Source organism: Nilaparvata lugens, chromosome 3, assembly GCF_014356525.2.
Source record: "Nilaparvata lugens isolate BPH chromosome 3, ASM1435652v1, whole genome shotgun sequence".
Lineage (NCBI taxonomy): Eukaryota > Metazoa > Arthropoda > Insecta > Hemiptera > Delphacidae > Nilaparvata > Nilaparvata lugens.
This window is the reverse complement of record NC_052506.1, coordinates 21,186,236-21,201,867: the sequence shown is the minus strand read 5'-3', so window position 1 is coordinate 21,201,867 and position 15,632 is coordinate 21,186,236. Positions and strand designations below refer to the sequence as shown.

Below are 15,632 nucleotides of genomic sequence, written 5' to 3'. Positions count from 1 at the left end.
TAAGAGATAGTTGGTGGATTGTATAAGGGACATTTTGCAACCATAGAATTATATTTCAGAATCTCATCAATAAATAAGGATAGTTGAGGTTTTAAGTAGATCCTATAACTACGTGAATAAAAGAAATAATGAAAGTAGTTTTGACCTATTCAGTTGAGTTTGTTCCTTATTATATTGATCTCATAAATATTTTAAAAAAGCTTTCGTCATTCATTAATACTATATCACGTTTTACAAGATGTTGTAATTTTATTTTACTCACCCAGCAAAGGCTTCTTTGATTTCCTTCAGATTGCCGGGATCGGAGACAATAGTCACCTTGGACTTACTCGGCGTTAGCAGTGCTTCTATGTACTTCTTTCCAATTCCTTCCATGTCTTTCAAACTCACTTTGGATATTTGGTTTACAATGTTTCTGAAAAATTAAATTATGCGTCATAGAAATGACCTTTACTTCACATAGACATAGTTATTGTGATAGGAAAATCAATTGATAAAAACAATATAAAAACTTATAGTACCCTTTATTGTAAACACTTTAAAATATTTTAACGACTAGTTTCGACCATAGGTCATTTTCAAGTAACTAGTCGTTAAAATAATTTAAAGTTTTTAATAATCAATGGTACTACAAGTTTTTATTAATTTGTACAAAAGTAGCCAATATAAGTGAAGTATTCTTATGTTAAAGCAATTGATAATAATATCTGCTTCAAATGAATTCCAAATTAAATAAATTGCCAAGCGTTATCTATGTTACTGTTACAAAATTGAATGAATTCTACACAGCTTTTACAGTTTAGTAAGGATTATTATGTTTACATTGTGCAGTGTGTAAGATTGAATGCAGTGCTTCTTTGTAAAAATTATAAATAAATGAATACAACATATTAGTGTACATGTTGATTCATTCAAAATTGTACGAATTGTGATGTATTTTCAATTGGGTATTTATTTCATGCAATAAATGAATTTGAATTTCTTGTTCCATAATGAGCACAATAAGACAAATTTTGATAAGCTATTCCGTTGTGAGAATGAAATTGCATGTGTATAAATATTCAATTATATGATAAAAAATTATTTTATTCAACAAAATAAAATTCATTAATATTCTATCCTATTATCTAATAATATTCTTTGAAATAATATATCCCTACTAATACTTAGGTATAGAGATAATTCAGGCATTGACGTGTCACCAGTGATTTGAATGAAACACAAAATGTGATGTTCTGTGACACTTGATAAGGCATGGCGGCCTCCTTTCGACAGCAATGAAAGTGACTGTGGAACTGTGGAGGGAGGGATGGTGCTGGGGCGGAGGAGAGTGGAAAGATGGTGGATGATGTCAGGGAGGAGGAAAATACATTATGCTGAAAAGAATAGCATAGGACAGAGAGGAATGGAGAAGGAGGAATCATGTATGGACCTGCCCTAGGGCAGAATACTGATGATGATGATGAGACAATAATTGTTCATTAATAAATTTATTAATACTATGTCTTGTTCTGCGTAGTTACAGTATTTAATTTCGACAAAATATCAGTTCCAGTACTCATCATCGATGAAAGTTGGAACGAACAACTGAAGATGAACAAAACTAAAGTTTTGTATGAATAATACTATTCAAGTGGAAAAACCCACGATTAATAGATTCCCTAGATTCGTCAAAACCTTGGAGAGGACACAAAGTTCTATTATTCCACAAAAAATGCACTCAAGTATGTTTTGATTAATAGGGTAGGTGTCTGTTCTCACCTATTGTATTCGGAGTTAACTTTCTTGAAGTAAGATAGCTGTGATTGAGAGATGAGATCGGCGACAGTGGCTTCTCTGTCGATTATTTCGAAAATTAGTGACGCTTTAGCTGCTTCGAACATTGCCTTGTCCCATTTCGATTCGTTTTCGTCAAGCAACTCTTTCTGAAATATCAGAGAACATCTTGAAATTTCAAGCAGAGACACATTGCTATATTATTCTAAGATTGTATATTAGTGGAGTAATAAAAAACTAAAGTTATGTGAATTTAAAACTAAATTAATGTGAAACAGAGAAAATAATTGAATTGAAAGTCAATCTTAATCGTTAAGTCAATCTCTGATCAAACATTGAATATCAATCTTCAGAATTGACAGATTAATTCGTAAATAAAGTGTAGTGAGGTCGTCGCTACTAAGCGTTCTATTCTGTCAGTGATGGCTCGTATCTATGATCCACTTGGTCTCTTGTCACCGTTTACATTATTTCTAAAATGTCTTGTCCAGAAACTGTGGAAATTAGGAGTGGATTGGGACGAGAAGCCGCCTGAGTCTATCTGCACTCTTTGGGAGATTGTCAAAAAGAGTTGCCTCTATTGTTGAAATTTGCTGTTCCACGTCACGTTGGTTGTTTCAGAATTCTCACATCAGTTTGATTGGTTTTTGTGACGCATCATTGTCTGGTTATGGTGCAGTTATCTATGTGAAGTCGCAGAAGGAGAGCGAGGAGCCAAGAGTTGTATTATTGTGTTCAAAGTCCAAGGTAGCACCATCTAAAGTTGTTTCAATACCTCGTTTGGAGTTGTGTCGGCACTCTTGTTGGCAGAACTCATGAATTCAGTAGTCACTATTATTAGTGAACGTTGTCATGCGTCTCGTATTGTCGCACTCTCTGATTCTACAGTCACCTTGTGTTGGATTAATGCTCCATCCGCGAAATGGCAAACTTTTGTTGGTAATCGCGTCGCAAAAATACAGGATTGTATACAGGAGTGGATGCATGTTGCCGGAATTGAAAATCCCGCGGACTGTTTGTCTAGAGGTTATCACCAGTTGAGCTTGTGAACTTTCCGTTGTGGCTCTCAGGTCCATCATGGATAGCAGAGGACGAATGCGATTGGCCCGTCCGAACTGAAATGGAAGAGATAGTGGATCCACCGGAGGCGAAAAAACCGTCAGTGTTGACAGTCACAAAATCTCCTGATTGTAACAGCAATGCAGTATATTCATTGATTGGTCGTTGTTCGGATTATGGTCGTCTTTTGAGAATTGTAATTCTTGTTCTCAAATTTTCACGAATCTTACCCCAATCAGAAGAATCAGATTTCGATGTTGCTGAGAGGTATCTATGTAAAGTGGTACAGAAGATTTTTCATCTGAATTTGTGCAATTGGAGAAGGGAGAAGATGTTCTATGCGCCTACGTCGCCTGTCTCCATTCATTGATAAAGGTGTGATTCGCGTCGGCGGTCGTTGTCTCATGCTGGACTGGAATTTGAGACTTGTCATCTGATGATCTTACCAAAATCCGACACTTTCGTATCGATGTTGATGATTATCATCACAGGAAGAACTGTCATGCTGGACCTTCGTTATTGTTGTCTTGATCAGACAGAAATTCTGGATACTGTCTGCTCGCTCTATTATTCGTATTTGTGTTTTTTAGTGTAATTGTTGTTTCCGTGTTCGACCTAGTAATAATGAAATTATATCCACTCCCAACTCAATAGTTGTGTGATTGTTGCATTTTTCTTTTGTGTTGTTTTTGGTGTTTTTTTTTGTTCTTTTTGGCATGTCTGGATTTTTCCTTTCTTTGGTTTTTTCAGTTTTGTAACTTGGTGAGAAATAGTTTTTCAGAGGGGGGGTATGGTTTGGCCAGAGCATTCGAATTGTAGCGTCAAATCCCTGACTACAGTTTTGCCAATAGCAGGCTTGTTGGCACCCGTGTCGATCGTCCAGCTGTTTGCCTTGTCATCCTAACTTTCAGTTTTTTGTTTCGCCAGTCGTTCAGTCGTTCTTGTTTCGTCCATTCGCTTGTTTGTTACCCGTTGTCTTGTAGCAAGACCGAATTGTATTTGTAATGTAATTTCAATCGGAAATTTCTTGTAGATAATTGTTTGAGTATAGTGTGTGTGGAATGAGTATAACAGCGTGACTAGTGTTAAATTGAATTAATTTGAATCGGATTTGAATTTATAAAGACTCCAGTTTGAGCTTTGTTCAAACACAGTATATGACCTGCAAGTGGAACACAGAATCAACACGAAAAAGGCAGCCCGGAAGCAAACTTTCTTTTCCCAGATTTCTCCACCCATGACCAAACATCTGACCAACATCTGACATTTCCCATATGACCAAAACAAATAAAGGCTTCGAAGGGCAAGTAGACAAAATTGGATTAAATCTGGTGAGTTTTGCTCTTTTTATTGTTCATTAATGCAGAATTAACTGTAAAATAACCTGGCTCAAATTGAAGATTAAATTTTGCCCTGTTTGTATTTGATTATTGAATAGTAATTACAGTCCTCTAGTAGCTCTAGCTGAGCTTTGTTCAGAACAATATCTGAGACTGATAATTGGGAATTTTAAATCAAACTTTGCATAGATGGGGCGGAGCTCCTGAAATTTTTACAGATTTGGAAATTGTGGCAGTTGATAAGCTTATCAATGACTATTTCAGGTATGAATTTGATCAAAATCGTTGGAGCCATTTTCGAGAAAATAGTGAAAAACCCTTTTTTTGACAACATTTTCGCCATTTTAGCCGCCATCTTGAATTGCATTTGATCGAAATTGTCCATATAGTGGAAGAACCTTGAGTTCCAAATTTCAAGTCATTCCGTTAATGGGAGATGAGATATCGTGTACACAGACGCAATACACTCATACACACACACACGACAATAACCAAAAACCACTTTTTCAGACTCAGAACCCCTTGAAACGTGTAGGAATTTAGAAATTGGAGTACCTTAATTTTTCCGGAAAGCAATACTTTCCTTACCTATAGTAATAGGGCAAGGAAAGTAAAAAGGGGGTGTGCTTGCAATTTATATTGTAGTGCTAAATTTCTAATATTCTTTTGGATACATGAGAACCAATTTTGGTCCAGAACCAAATTCGTCATGCAAAATTCCCTTGTGCTATATACAGAGTGGCCCAAAAACCTCGTATTTTCGGTTCATTTTCCAGTTTTCAGTTATTTCGCCAAAATCAGTGATCGGACAGAAAAATTTGCTCGTGCCTTTTTTTAAGTTTATAGAATTCTGAATAAAATGAGATCATTCGGAGTCTGTATCTCCAATAAATACTGAGTTATGTTTTTCAAAATGAGTAAAATTTGAAGAAAAAAAATCAATTTTGATGAATTTTAGATTTTGATCAACAATATCTTCGATTATATATTTAGATGAATAATCAAAATCCCTCTAGGCGGTATTTTGTGCTTTACAATCTGAGATCAGGTAGAGTGCTCATATCATATAGATTTCCAGGACACCTGACAACAATGATCCTTCTATTGTGAAAAACACCTAATTTTCAGCTCCAACCATCATCACCATCCATATTGTCCTCACAGTGTTATTTTGCACAATGATATAAGTTCATGAATTATGTCTATGAGATCACCGTTAGATACACTTCATTCAGTATTTCCTAGTGGAGAGGCGCGCTTAAAAGGATACCTCAAGGATCAAAATTCAGCAATTATAAACTATTGACAAAAAGCTCGGATTTCATCGTACTAAACTTCATTCTTCTCGGCTCGTCATGGCGGTTCATAATCGAGCATCACAAGTCAAATTCGGTCAAAAAATGGAAAATATTTGTTGTTGAGTATACTCAAGCCCATATTTTATAGGCTACACAAAAAATGGCCAATTTATATATTTGAAGCTGCATATCTTGTGAAATGCTTAGAATAAAATTCAAATCTAGTGAGACTTTTCTAAAATCAACAATGTCCAGGAAGTATGAGTGGTCTAGCGAACATAAAAGAGTCAGTCCCTCGAATTGATGAATTGGTGAATGAATGGCCCATGCAAAGTCAGACGAGTTCTACTTAATTAAACAGGTGTGTTAACAAACTTGTAGAATTGTAGTTTTAATATTAGCAAGTTAAGTAGGTCTAATACTCTGTTGCAATCTACGTCTTAAGGCTGTGCAAAGGCTAAAAAATAAATTCTCCAGGTGATATTTTTCAAAGTTTTTCATTTGTATAGTATCAAGCTATAAATGAAAAGTTTTATTAGGAAAACATATTTCTCCAATCCTTTACTTTTTGCGACATGAGCGCCTAAATTTAAATTTTTGGGACAGAACATTTCAAATGGGTACGAGATAAATCCATGAAATTCAAAGGATGGATTTTGATGGTATGTTGTTTATATAAAACAGAACTTTTCTGAAAATATCAATTTTGAGAAAAATATTCAATTCACTAAAAATGACCAAAAATAAAATTAGTTGAGTTTTTTTGTAAATGAATAACTTCTCAAAAATTTATGTTTTTCAAAAAAAATTAGAAATGTTTTGTTTTATTCATTAACCATGAAGAGTTTACTAATCTCATGGATTTATCTCTTTTGAGACTTGGAATTTGAATGTTCTGTCCCAAAAACTTTAAATTTAGGCGCTCATATCTCAAAAAGTAATGATCGAAAAAATGTTTCCCAAGGAAACTTTTCATTTTGATAGCTTGATAATATACAAATCGAAAAACCCACGATTAATAGATTCCCTAGATTCGTCAAAACCTTGGAGAGGACACAAAGTTCTATTATTCCACAAAAAATGCACTCAAGTATGTTTTGATTAATAGGGTAGGTGTCTGTTCTCACCTATTGTATTCGGAGTTAACTTTCTTGAAGTAAGATAGCTGTGATTGAGAGATGAGATCGGCGACAGTGGCTTCTCTGTCGATTATTTCGAAAATTAGTGACGCTTTAGCTGCTTCGAACATTGCCTTGTCCCATTTCGATTCGTTTTCGTCAAGCAACTCTTTCTGAAATATCAGAGAACATCTTGAAATTTCAAGCAGAGACACATTGCTATATTATTCTAAGATTGTATATTAGTGGAGTAATAAAAAACTAAAGTTATGTGAATTTAAAACTAAATTAATGTGAAACAGAGAAAATAGTTGACTTGAAAGTCAATCTTAATCGTTAAGTCAATCTCTGATCAAACATTGAATATCAATCTTCAGAATTGACAGATTAATTCGTAAATAAAGTGTAGTGTATGTATAAGCAATGTTTAATGTAATGACATAAATTAATTCACTAAAGTCTGATGAAAAATTCAGCTGGATGACAGACGTCATTCATACTTTAATCGTCGATCAACTATTACAAATCTCAAGTGTTAACGGAGATGAAGATAGATTGTCGTTTGTGCAACTTATAGCAGAATTAACGTAGATAAATTTTGATTGCAGTTTGTACGACAGACTGACAACGTACACAGTTTAAATGAAACCTTTCCATAAGCTTAGAGCTAAATGAATTATTTTAATTTTGGATGCTTACAATGACAATGGCTGCTTCCTTATAGCTGCGAACGACATCGGTTGCCCTATAGAAGGTGAGGTAGAGGAGTCCTTCATTGGGTCGCGGCAGCATGTTGTAATGGTAAGTCAGACCCTGGCCTCGCAGCTTGCGCCACAGTGGTCCCTGAAACAAAACAAAATCATAGTAATTCAGTAATTGCAACAGTAATTTATTATCCATGCATGATCTAGACATCCATGCAATAAAACTAGTTTCTAAAAAATCAACATGAAATAGTTGTTTGTTCACCATTTTCGATTTTTTTAATATATATGGCCAAATTCCAAATTAATTCCATTCCAAATTAATCGATTGACTTAAAATTTTAAACTTAAGGTCCTTATACCATGAGGATCCGACAATAAGAAATTCAATAAAATTCAATTCAAGATGGCGGAAAAAATGGCGGATAGTTACTAAAAAACCATGGTTTTCACGGTTTTCTCGAAAACGGCTCTAACGATTTTCATAAAATTTATACCATGGATAGCTATTTATAAGCCCTACAGACTGACATAAGTCTCATTTCTGGGAAAATTGCAGTTTTCTCGAAAACGGCTTTAACGATTTTCTTCAAATTGATACCATGGATAGCTATTTATAAGCCCTATCAACTGACATGAGTCTCATTTCTGGGAAAATTGTAGGAGCTCCGTAATATTCTTGAGAAAAATGGCGGATAATCACTAAATAACCATGATTTTCTACAAAAAATGACTTGACCGATTTTTTCAAATTCATACCCTGTATATTTATTTATCAGCTCTATCAACTGGCATGAGTTTCCTTCCTGGGAAACTGATGGGGGGTCCACCCCATCCTTGAGAAATGGACTTTGTAACCTCCTTTTCGTGCATGAGGTAGGTAGGTAGGTAGAGCAGTTTATAAAAATAACACATAACTTAGTCGAGATATTTCATCTGTAGAACAGCTATTTTGACGACTTTTAAAAAATCATCGAATTTCACAATTTACACAAAGGAAAAAGTACTCTGAAAATAATTATATATACACATATACAGTAGTCTGATCGTACTTTCAAATAGTAGTTGTTGCCACCAATCGTCATTATGTTATTGTTATTCCCCTAAATTATTCTCGTTTAAGAATGAGGCTTACAGTTCAATGAGCAAGGAAAGATGTGTGAGTGTACCACACCAGATTTTTTATATTGTTTATGACTTTTCAGTTACAGTCTTAAGGCTGTAAATCACCTCGAGGACTTCTGCTACTGCAAATATTGACAACAGGGTTAACAGCTATATATCAATATGGAAATTCGATGAGCGCTACTATCCAAAAGTTATCGTTTTAGGATAGGATTTTCGTTTAATAAGAATTAGAAGATGTAACTTCAGAAGAAAGTATTTCACTAGAGCCTGACCTCTAGCTGTGTGAGGTATTGGAGGAAGACAAGGAGGGGCGCCAACTCGGGGTCCTCGAAGTCGGTGATGGCCGGCACCGTGTGGCAGTAGAAGCCCGACTTGACCGCTCCCACTCCCACCACACAGCTCTCGTCCTCTGTCTCCTTCTGCGACTGCGGCTGCATCATCTGCCACTCCGCTATCACCTTCAGTCTGTTCACAAATATATTATTATTCAACATCCATTGAATAGCACACATATTTATTCAATCAATTAACAAATAAAAAAAGAACAAACCAGGTCTCAACACAATTCACAGAAGGATTTCGATCACTGACCCCCTGTCACACAAAAGGCTGTTAAATTTGTAAACGGGGGAGGGGGTGTTCCAACTCCTCTATGAAATTTACTAAAATTATACTGCTATCAAATCATCTATTCGAATCCTTGATTGGTTCGGAGCTCAGTGGATTCGTTCATTCAACAGCACAGATTATCATAATATTATTTATTGTCACATATTTTAGCAACTAGTAACTACGAGCCAGGAACTTTAATGAAAAATTATACTGCTATCAAATCATCTATTCGAATCCTTGATTGGTTCGGAGCTTAGTGGAGTCGTTCATTCAACAGCACAGATAATCATCGTTATTTGATTCTCACCTATTTTAGCAACTAGTAACTACGAGCCATGAACTTCAATGAAAAATAATAATAAAATTCAACTTCAGGTTTATTGAACTAATTATTAAAATCATGGTACATCTCAAATTTTCAAACAAAACAAAGTTATTCAGCAATCGATTCAGGTCAAATAGGCATATTCAATTTTTACTTTCTACACTTGGGAACTTGCTGCAACTAAATTCGGGCCTCGGTCATTCCAGGTAACTAAATTTTGAGCTATACAAGAAAACAACAAACGTTTGGCATTCACCATTCTCACAATTCAAAATTTTAAGAAACTTTTGAAATTCACATCATTCAACACTCAATATACGACGTAAGAAAACTCATTACACTCTACTTAGAATAAACATACAATTATCTCCTAGTTTTACTTCTACTAATTTTATCGGTTTCTTCTTCAAACTAAATCAAAATTACTGATAATATAACGAGAACTTGTCAATTTGTCTCTCTGAATGGAAAACAGATCTATTAAGAGGACCAAGGCTCGCACACCGTTACGTTTTCCCAGTTACGTCTCAATTTTAATATATTTATATTTTATAATCGAGTCGCTGTGAAAAGCAGCACACATTGAAAGAGTTTTGCCTTCCTGTACAAACATTATTGTGTCTCTTTTTTATTTCAGTGAGGTAAGAAAGTTCCATTGAATCATAAATACTCGTATTGAATCAGTTTAAATGAAAGCACTGAGCATAATACAGTACACACATCCTCATGCTAATTCTGAATTGAAAATACAAATCAATCAAATCAAATTTATTCACAAATTAGCAACAGTGTTAAAAGAAAATAAAAATCTTTTTTTGTTAAATAATTGGCGTCAATTGAAATCAAATGTGAAAAGTGCATCGTATGATAAGGTAATAAGACTGGTTAGGTACAGTATTTTAGTAAACGCAAATTGGTGAGGCTGGTGATGGTGGCACCATCTCTGAGTGAAATTAGTAAATTTCAAGCTTTAAATTGCATATGTTATTCTAAATATTAGAGACGTGTCAATCATGATACGATGTCATATTAAGACAATTTTAAAATCAGGTTTCATTTATGTTTTAGAGAGAAACAAACAAATACTCGTCACTTGTACAATTACAACGGTTTAGTGAAGGCTTGAAATGTTGATGTCCATTCCAAATTATTCAGTTAGAATAAAATGTATGAATTTTAAAAATCTTGGAGAAAAATATTTCTAATGAGAAGTCAGGTTATGATGACATTTAAATGCAAACAAACACGAAGCAGAAGAACTGTTTGAATTTTTTTTACTGCTTGAAATTTACCAATTTCACTCATAGATGGAGCCACCATCACCCGCCTCTCCCAAGGTCTATAAATATACAGGTCATGACACAATCCCGTGATGCATTGCAAAATCGCCACTTTATGAGGTCCTAGTTCACCAATATTTTCAAATTTATCAGCTGCTATCATTATAGATTGAACAACATAATGTGTTATTTTGTTCAAGGGATATTGCTTGGCTTTGATTTGTAAAATAAATTGTTCCGACAGAATAATATTAAAATTCTAACTAGGTACTGAACTGTTGATTTTCAGATTTAATTGATAGGGAACTTAAAACTCTTTTTGTCCCAATGCCTTATGAATCATAATACTTGAGTTACAAAAATAAGAACAATTTTTTATAATAAATAAATGAACAATTGAAGCATTTATTATTGAAATTTCATTATCAAAAAATAGAAAACCTGAATTCACATATTATCTGAACCAGAATATTGCTTTTAAAATGCATAATTTTGTTTCGAGCAAATTGAATTGGATTTTCAAATGTACCGCCATGAAGACCCCATAAAATGGCCGCTCCATAAGGAACATGAGTGTCATGACCTGTATTTATAGACCTAGGCCTCTCCAATTTGCGTTTACTGTTTACTATAGACTATAGTTTACTATAGTCTAGTGATTTATAAGTGTTCCTGGATTGCTTTTGTGGCTTTTCAATGTTATTTTACATTTTCGAATAGAGGTTTGGATAGGGACATATTCATTACCGTAACTATTTAGAATATTCATAAAAATGATAACAGGTGAATTTAATATTTGAATAACTCACTTGTTTTTGATTGGTTTGACACCTTCGGGGAACAGCTGTTTCCAGTGTGAGATGGGCTCCTTGACCTTGGCGGCCAGCTTGTCAAGGTCGCATGCCACGTGTACGACCACGTGGTCGGGGTTGGTGATTGTCTTGAGCACCGCTCCGATTTCCTTCTTGACGGCGGCGGCGCCATCGGCCGTCGACAGCCGCTTCACTATGCTGTTCAGGAACGCCTCCTGTCGTAGCACGCTCACCGCGTAGTGATTGCTTGCTGCAACAATATTCACAATCACATCCTTCAAACACCAACAAGATTTTCAATTTGAAATTTCACATCCAAAATTTCGGAGAGAAGAGAAGAAGAGGTGGAAGAGGAGAAGAAGGAGGAGGAGGAGGAGGTGGAAGAGAAGAAAGAGAAGAGAAGAAAAAGAAGAAGGAGGAGGAGGAGGAGGAGGTCGAAGAGAAGAAGGAGGAGGAAGAAGAGAGGAGGAGGAAGAAGAGAGGAGGAGGAAGAAGAGAGGAGGAGGAGGTTGAAGAGGATAGGAGGAGGGAGAGGAGGAAGAAGAAGAGCAGTGGAGGAAGAAGAGAGGAAAAGAAAGAAGAGGGAAGGTGGAGGAAGAAGAGAAGGAGAGGGGTGATAAAGAAGAAGGATGAGGAGAAGACGGAGGAGGAAGAGGTGGGCGAATAGGAGGAGGAGGAGGAGGAGGAGGAGGAGGAGGAGGAGGTGGAATACAAGAAGGAGGAGGAAGAAGAAGCAGGAGGTGAAGTAGAAGTAGGGGGAGGAAGAAATGCAATAGAAGAAGAAAACAAATAGGGTGCAGGGGTAACCGTAGAAGAAGGTTAAGAAGGAGCAAGATAAAAGAAGGAAAAACAAGATGAATAATAATATTCGTTTATAATATTCCAAAAATTGATATAGATTGAAATTTGATAAATTTAGGCTAATATATCAAAGTGATACCATTAGACCAAATATATATAATAATTACCAATTTCTTCACATTGAAAAAAGTAAGTTTAAAAAAGAAAGCAGCGGATAACATTATTGTTTAGGATACATTTTATTTCAAGTTCAGAATAAAAACAAAGAATTGTGACATATTTTATTAGCTGTTTAGAAAATCAATAAAACACTATATAATTCTATAATTAGCTTACAGTAAATAAAATAAGTTGAGTATATAATTGGTGCATCTATATTTGGGTTGGGAAGCACAGGATAACAGGTTGAAGTACTGCAGACAATTCAAAGAGAAGGAAAATAAATTCTATAATAACAAATTCTGTGACAACGTATGGAGTCTCATTTATAATAATGTTATGTCTCCTGGAATAAGTCTAGACGTAGTACAGTCTACAGACTTCACAGAAGATCTTAAGAAACTGAAACCTAAATCGAGAAATAATTTTAAAACCTAACAATTAAATATTCTGTATTTAAGAAACTAATTTATTCTACACAACGTTTAACTACGCTCAATCGATCGAATCAATTCAAAACAGACTGAAATAAACCAAGATAATCCTCCAACGTAAACGTAATCTTGTTCAACTTGTAGGTGGGCCGTCCACTAGAACCGTTTTCGTTCGAACTAGCAACGGCCGAAAACTACCGAACTCGGCCGAACGATCCGCCAACAAAGAAAGGAATAGATGCTCGTCCATTGCAACAGGTTCATGCAAGTGCACGGCCATCTCCGGCCGATCAATTTTTTGATCCGAATTGAGTGGGATTTTCCGGCTCTATCCGGCCGAACTAACTCTACAACCGATCTAACTAGTTGAGCTGAGTCAACAACTAGTGTTCCTAACCCACAATTGTTCCACAGTCTTGTTTGTTTTTGTTTTTTAAGTTTTATAAAGACGTTTTACAAGCATTGTTTTATTTCAATTCCGAAAAAATCCTGAAATGCTGAAAATTCAACACATTATCATACTCTATAATAATTGTGTCATAGCGTTCATCCTCAAAAACCCTCCAAATATCATTTCAAGTTTTTAAGATAAAATACTTCTACTATTGTTGATATTCAATTAATAAATAAATATTTAATAATGATTTTTGTATGATATAAATATCATACATATCAATATCATTTTTTATGATGTAAATGAATGAATATCTGTGAATTTAAACAGTTATTTTAATGTGTTAGGGAAATTAGGGAATTAAGAGTTAGCTAATTTATTTATTTTGTTACTAACAAAAAAAACTGAATGTAAGTGGAAAAATGTAGAAAATTCTACTGATGTAGAATTAGAAAGTAGATAATTAGTGTTATAATTTATAATTAGTAGGTACTTTCAAGTAGCATAATCTCATCGAAATCCATTCGATGGATGAAATCTTACAGACTTGTACGTAAACACACAAAGAAGAATCACTTTCCCTACTAACTAGCTTGCCACTTCACTTTCTGGCAACCAGTCAACTACTGAACTGGACTGACAAAAACGATTCCAATGGACGACCGTATTCGGCCGAGTTGACCGCCGGCAGATTCGACCGATCCAACGGCCGAACGGATCGGTTGAATACGGTTCTAGTGGATGGTTATCCTTGAGCTATCTAATAGCCTACATTAGAAAAAGATTAATTAGGAATAGAATTAGTTGAATTCAAGCTTATCAGCTAAATCTTATCAATTTAAGACACAACAATAGACTTGCAGCTTCAACTGAATAGATGATGTTATTAAATTGAATGTGGATAAGTAAATAAGTATTTTACTTACAGTCGTTGTAGACCAATCCCTTCATGAGCTCTTTGACCAAGAGGTTTCCTTTGCGTTTGACCTGGGATGCGTCGTTGATGAGCTTTTGAGCTATGATGGAAATGCGCTCCTCGCTGATCACCAGCTGGTAGAGCAGCTCTCGCAACCACTGGATGCCCTTCACGTACTTTTCCGGCTCCACCTTCAAAACAAACAGATTTATGAGAGAGATGATTATAAGTTACTTCCAATTACTATTGTTGAAGTTGATTGAAATTCAGTTTGTTTCAGTCATTAATTTAAAACGATGATAAGATATTATGTAATTAATGATATAGGACACAGGAGATTATAATGACAATGATAATGACATATGAGAAAAAGAAGCAAACACATGAAAAAGTATATCCGGACCTATATACCGGACCTGCGCCAAAAAATAAATAAATGGACGCCGGCGTTAAAATTTCAATATTTTAAACGGGAACTAGTCGAAATGAGATTTCGACAAACTGAGACCTTCCCAAACAGCTGATGAGGGATTTTCAAGTCCACCAACTATTGCGACCATTTTTTTTTTCTAGGCTCAGGTCCGGTAGATATAGGAAGTCCTGAAAATATGAAAGAACAGGTAGAAGAAGAATAGGTAGTTGAAAGAGAAGGAATTCTAATAAGAATTTTTAAGCGTTTTTCATAAGAAATAAGAATAAGGACGAAGCTACATGAGGCGTTTTTGAAACGAGTCGGCAGGCAGGAAGCTCTCCAATTGGCTGATTCTCAATTATCAGCTGATTCCCGAACGCCAACTCAATCAGCCAATAGGAGAGCTTCCTGCCCTGCCGACTCGTTTCAAAAACGCCTCATGTAGCTTCGTCTTTATTCTTATTTCTTATGAAAAACGCCTCAGGCTGGCCACTAACGAACATGGGTACACACAAGTACATGCACAGACACACGTTCATCATGAATCTTTCGTCATCACAGAGAGGCTTTCAACAAGAAGCAGCTGTTTTACAGAAGCATAAAATAAACAACCAATAATAAATAAGCCATTGAAAAATTACAAATTTTAATGATACGGAAATAATTCCATTACGATACATTTATATATTTAAAGTTCTTTCATTGTTTTTCAGGATGTCAGGTAATTGTGGTGATCAGATGGGTGAGGGTGATTCAGTATACAGAACAAGAGGAATGACTAACAATGTTGAAACTCCCAAAATCCTATAATACCTGTTTTCAAAAACCATTTGTGTTTGTAGGGACAAGATTCTTCAATCAGTTACCCGTTGATATTAGACAAATTGAAAATTATCATTCTTTTAAAAAGCAAATTTCCAAGTGGCTGCTATCACAAACGCCTGATTCAATTGAGAGCTTGTTTACTGTTTTGGGTTAACTTTTTCTCTAGGTATAAATAATTAAAAAAGAAACTGAATAAAAATTGCACTAATTGCTATTGTTGGGAAGAAAGTTGTGTGAAT

At 35.1% G+C, this 15,632-nt stretch overlaps 1 protein-coding gene across 1 annotated transcript in view; it reads right to left on the bottom strand.

Moving 5' to 3' along the window:
* The window catches only part of LOC111043662 (uncharacterized protein C05D11.1), a 40,377-nt gene that overhangs the window by 580 nt on the left and 24,165 nt on the right, over nucleotides 1-15,632 (bottom strand). The window contains exons 11-16 of the mRNA XM_039422736.1: nucleotides 14,167-14,347; nucleotides 11,450-11,702; nucleotides 8,696-8,888; nucleotides 7,291-7,434; nucleotides 6,601-6,764; nucleotides 263-415 (exon numbers count right to left, since the gene is read on the bottom strand). Of these exons, the coding sequence (XP_039278670.1) occupies nucleotides 263-415; nucleotides 6,601-6,764; nucleotides 7,291-7,434; nucleotides 8,696-8,888; nucleotides 11,450-11,702; nucleotides 14,167-14,347 (1,088 nt within the window). The remainder of the gene's footprint in view (nucleotides 1-262; nucleotides 416-6,600; nucleotides 6,765-7,290; nucleotides 7,435-8,695; nucleotides 8,889-11,449; nucleotides 11,703-14,166; nucleotides 14,348-15,632) is intronic.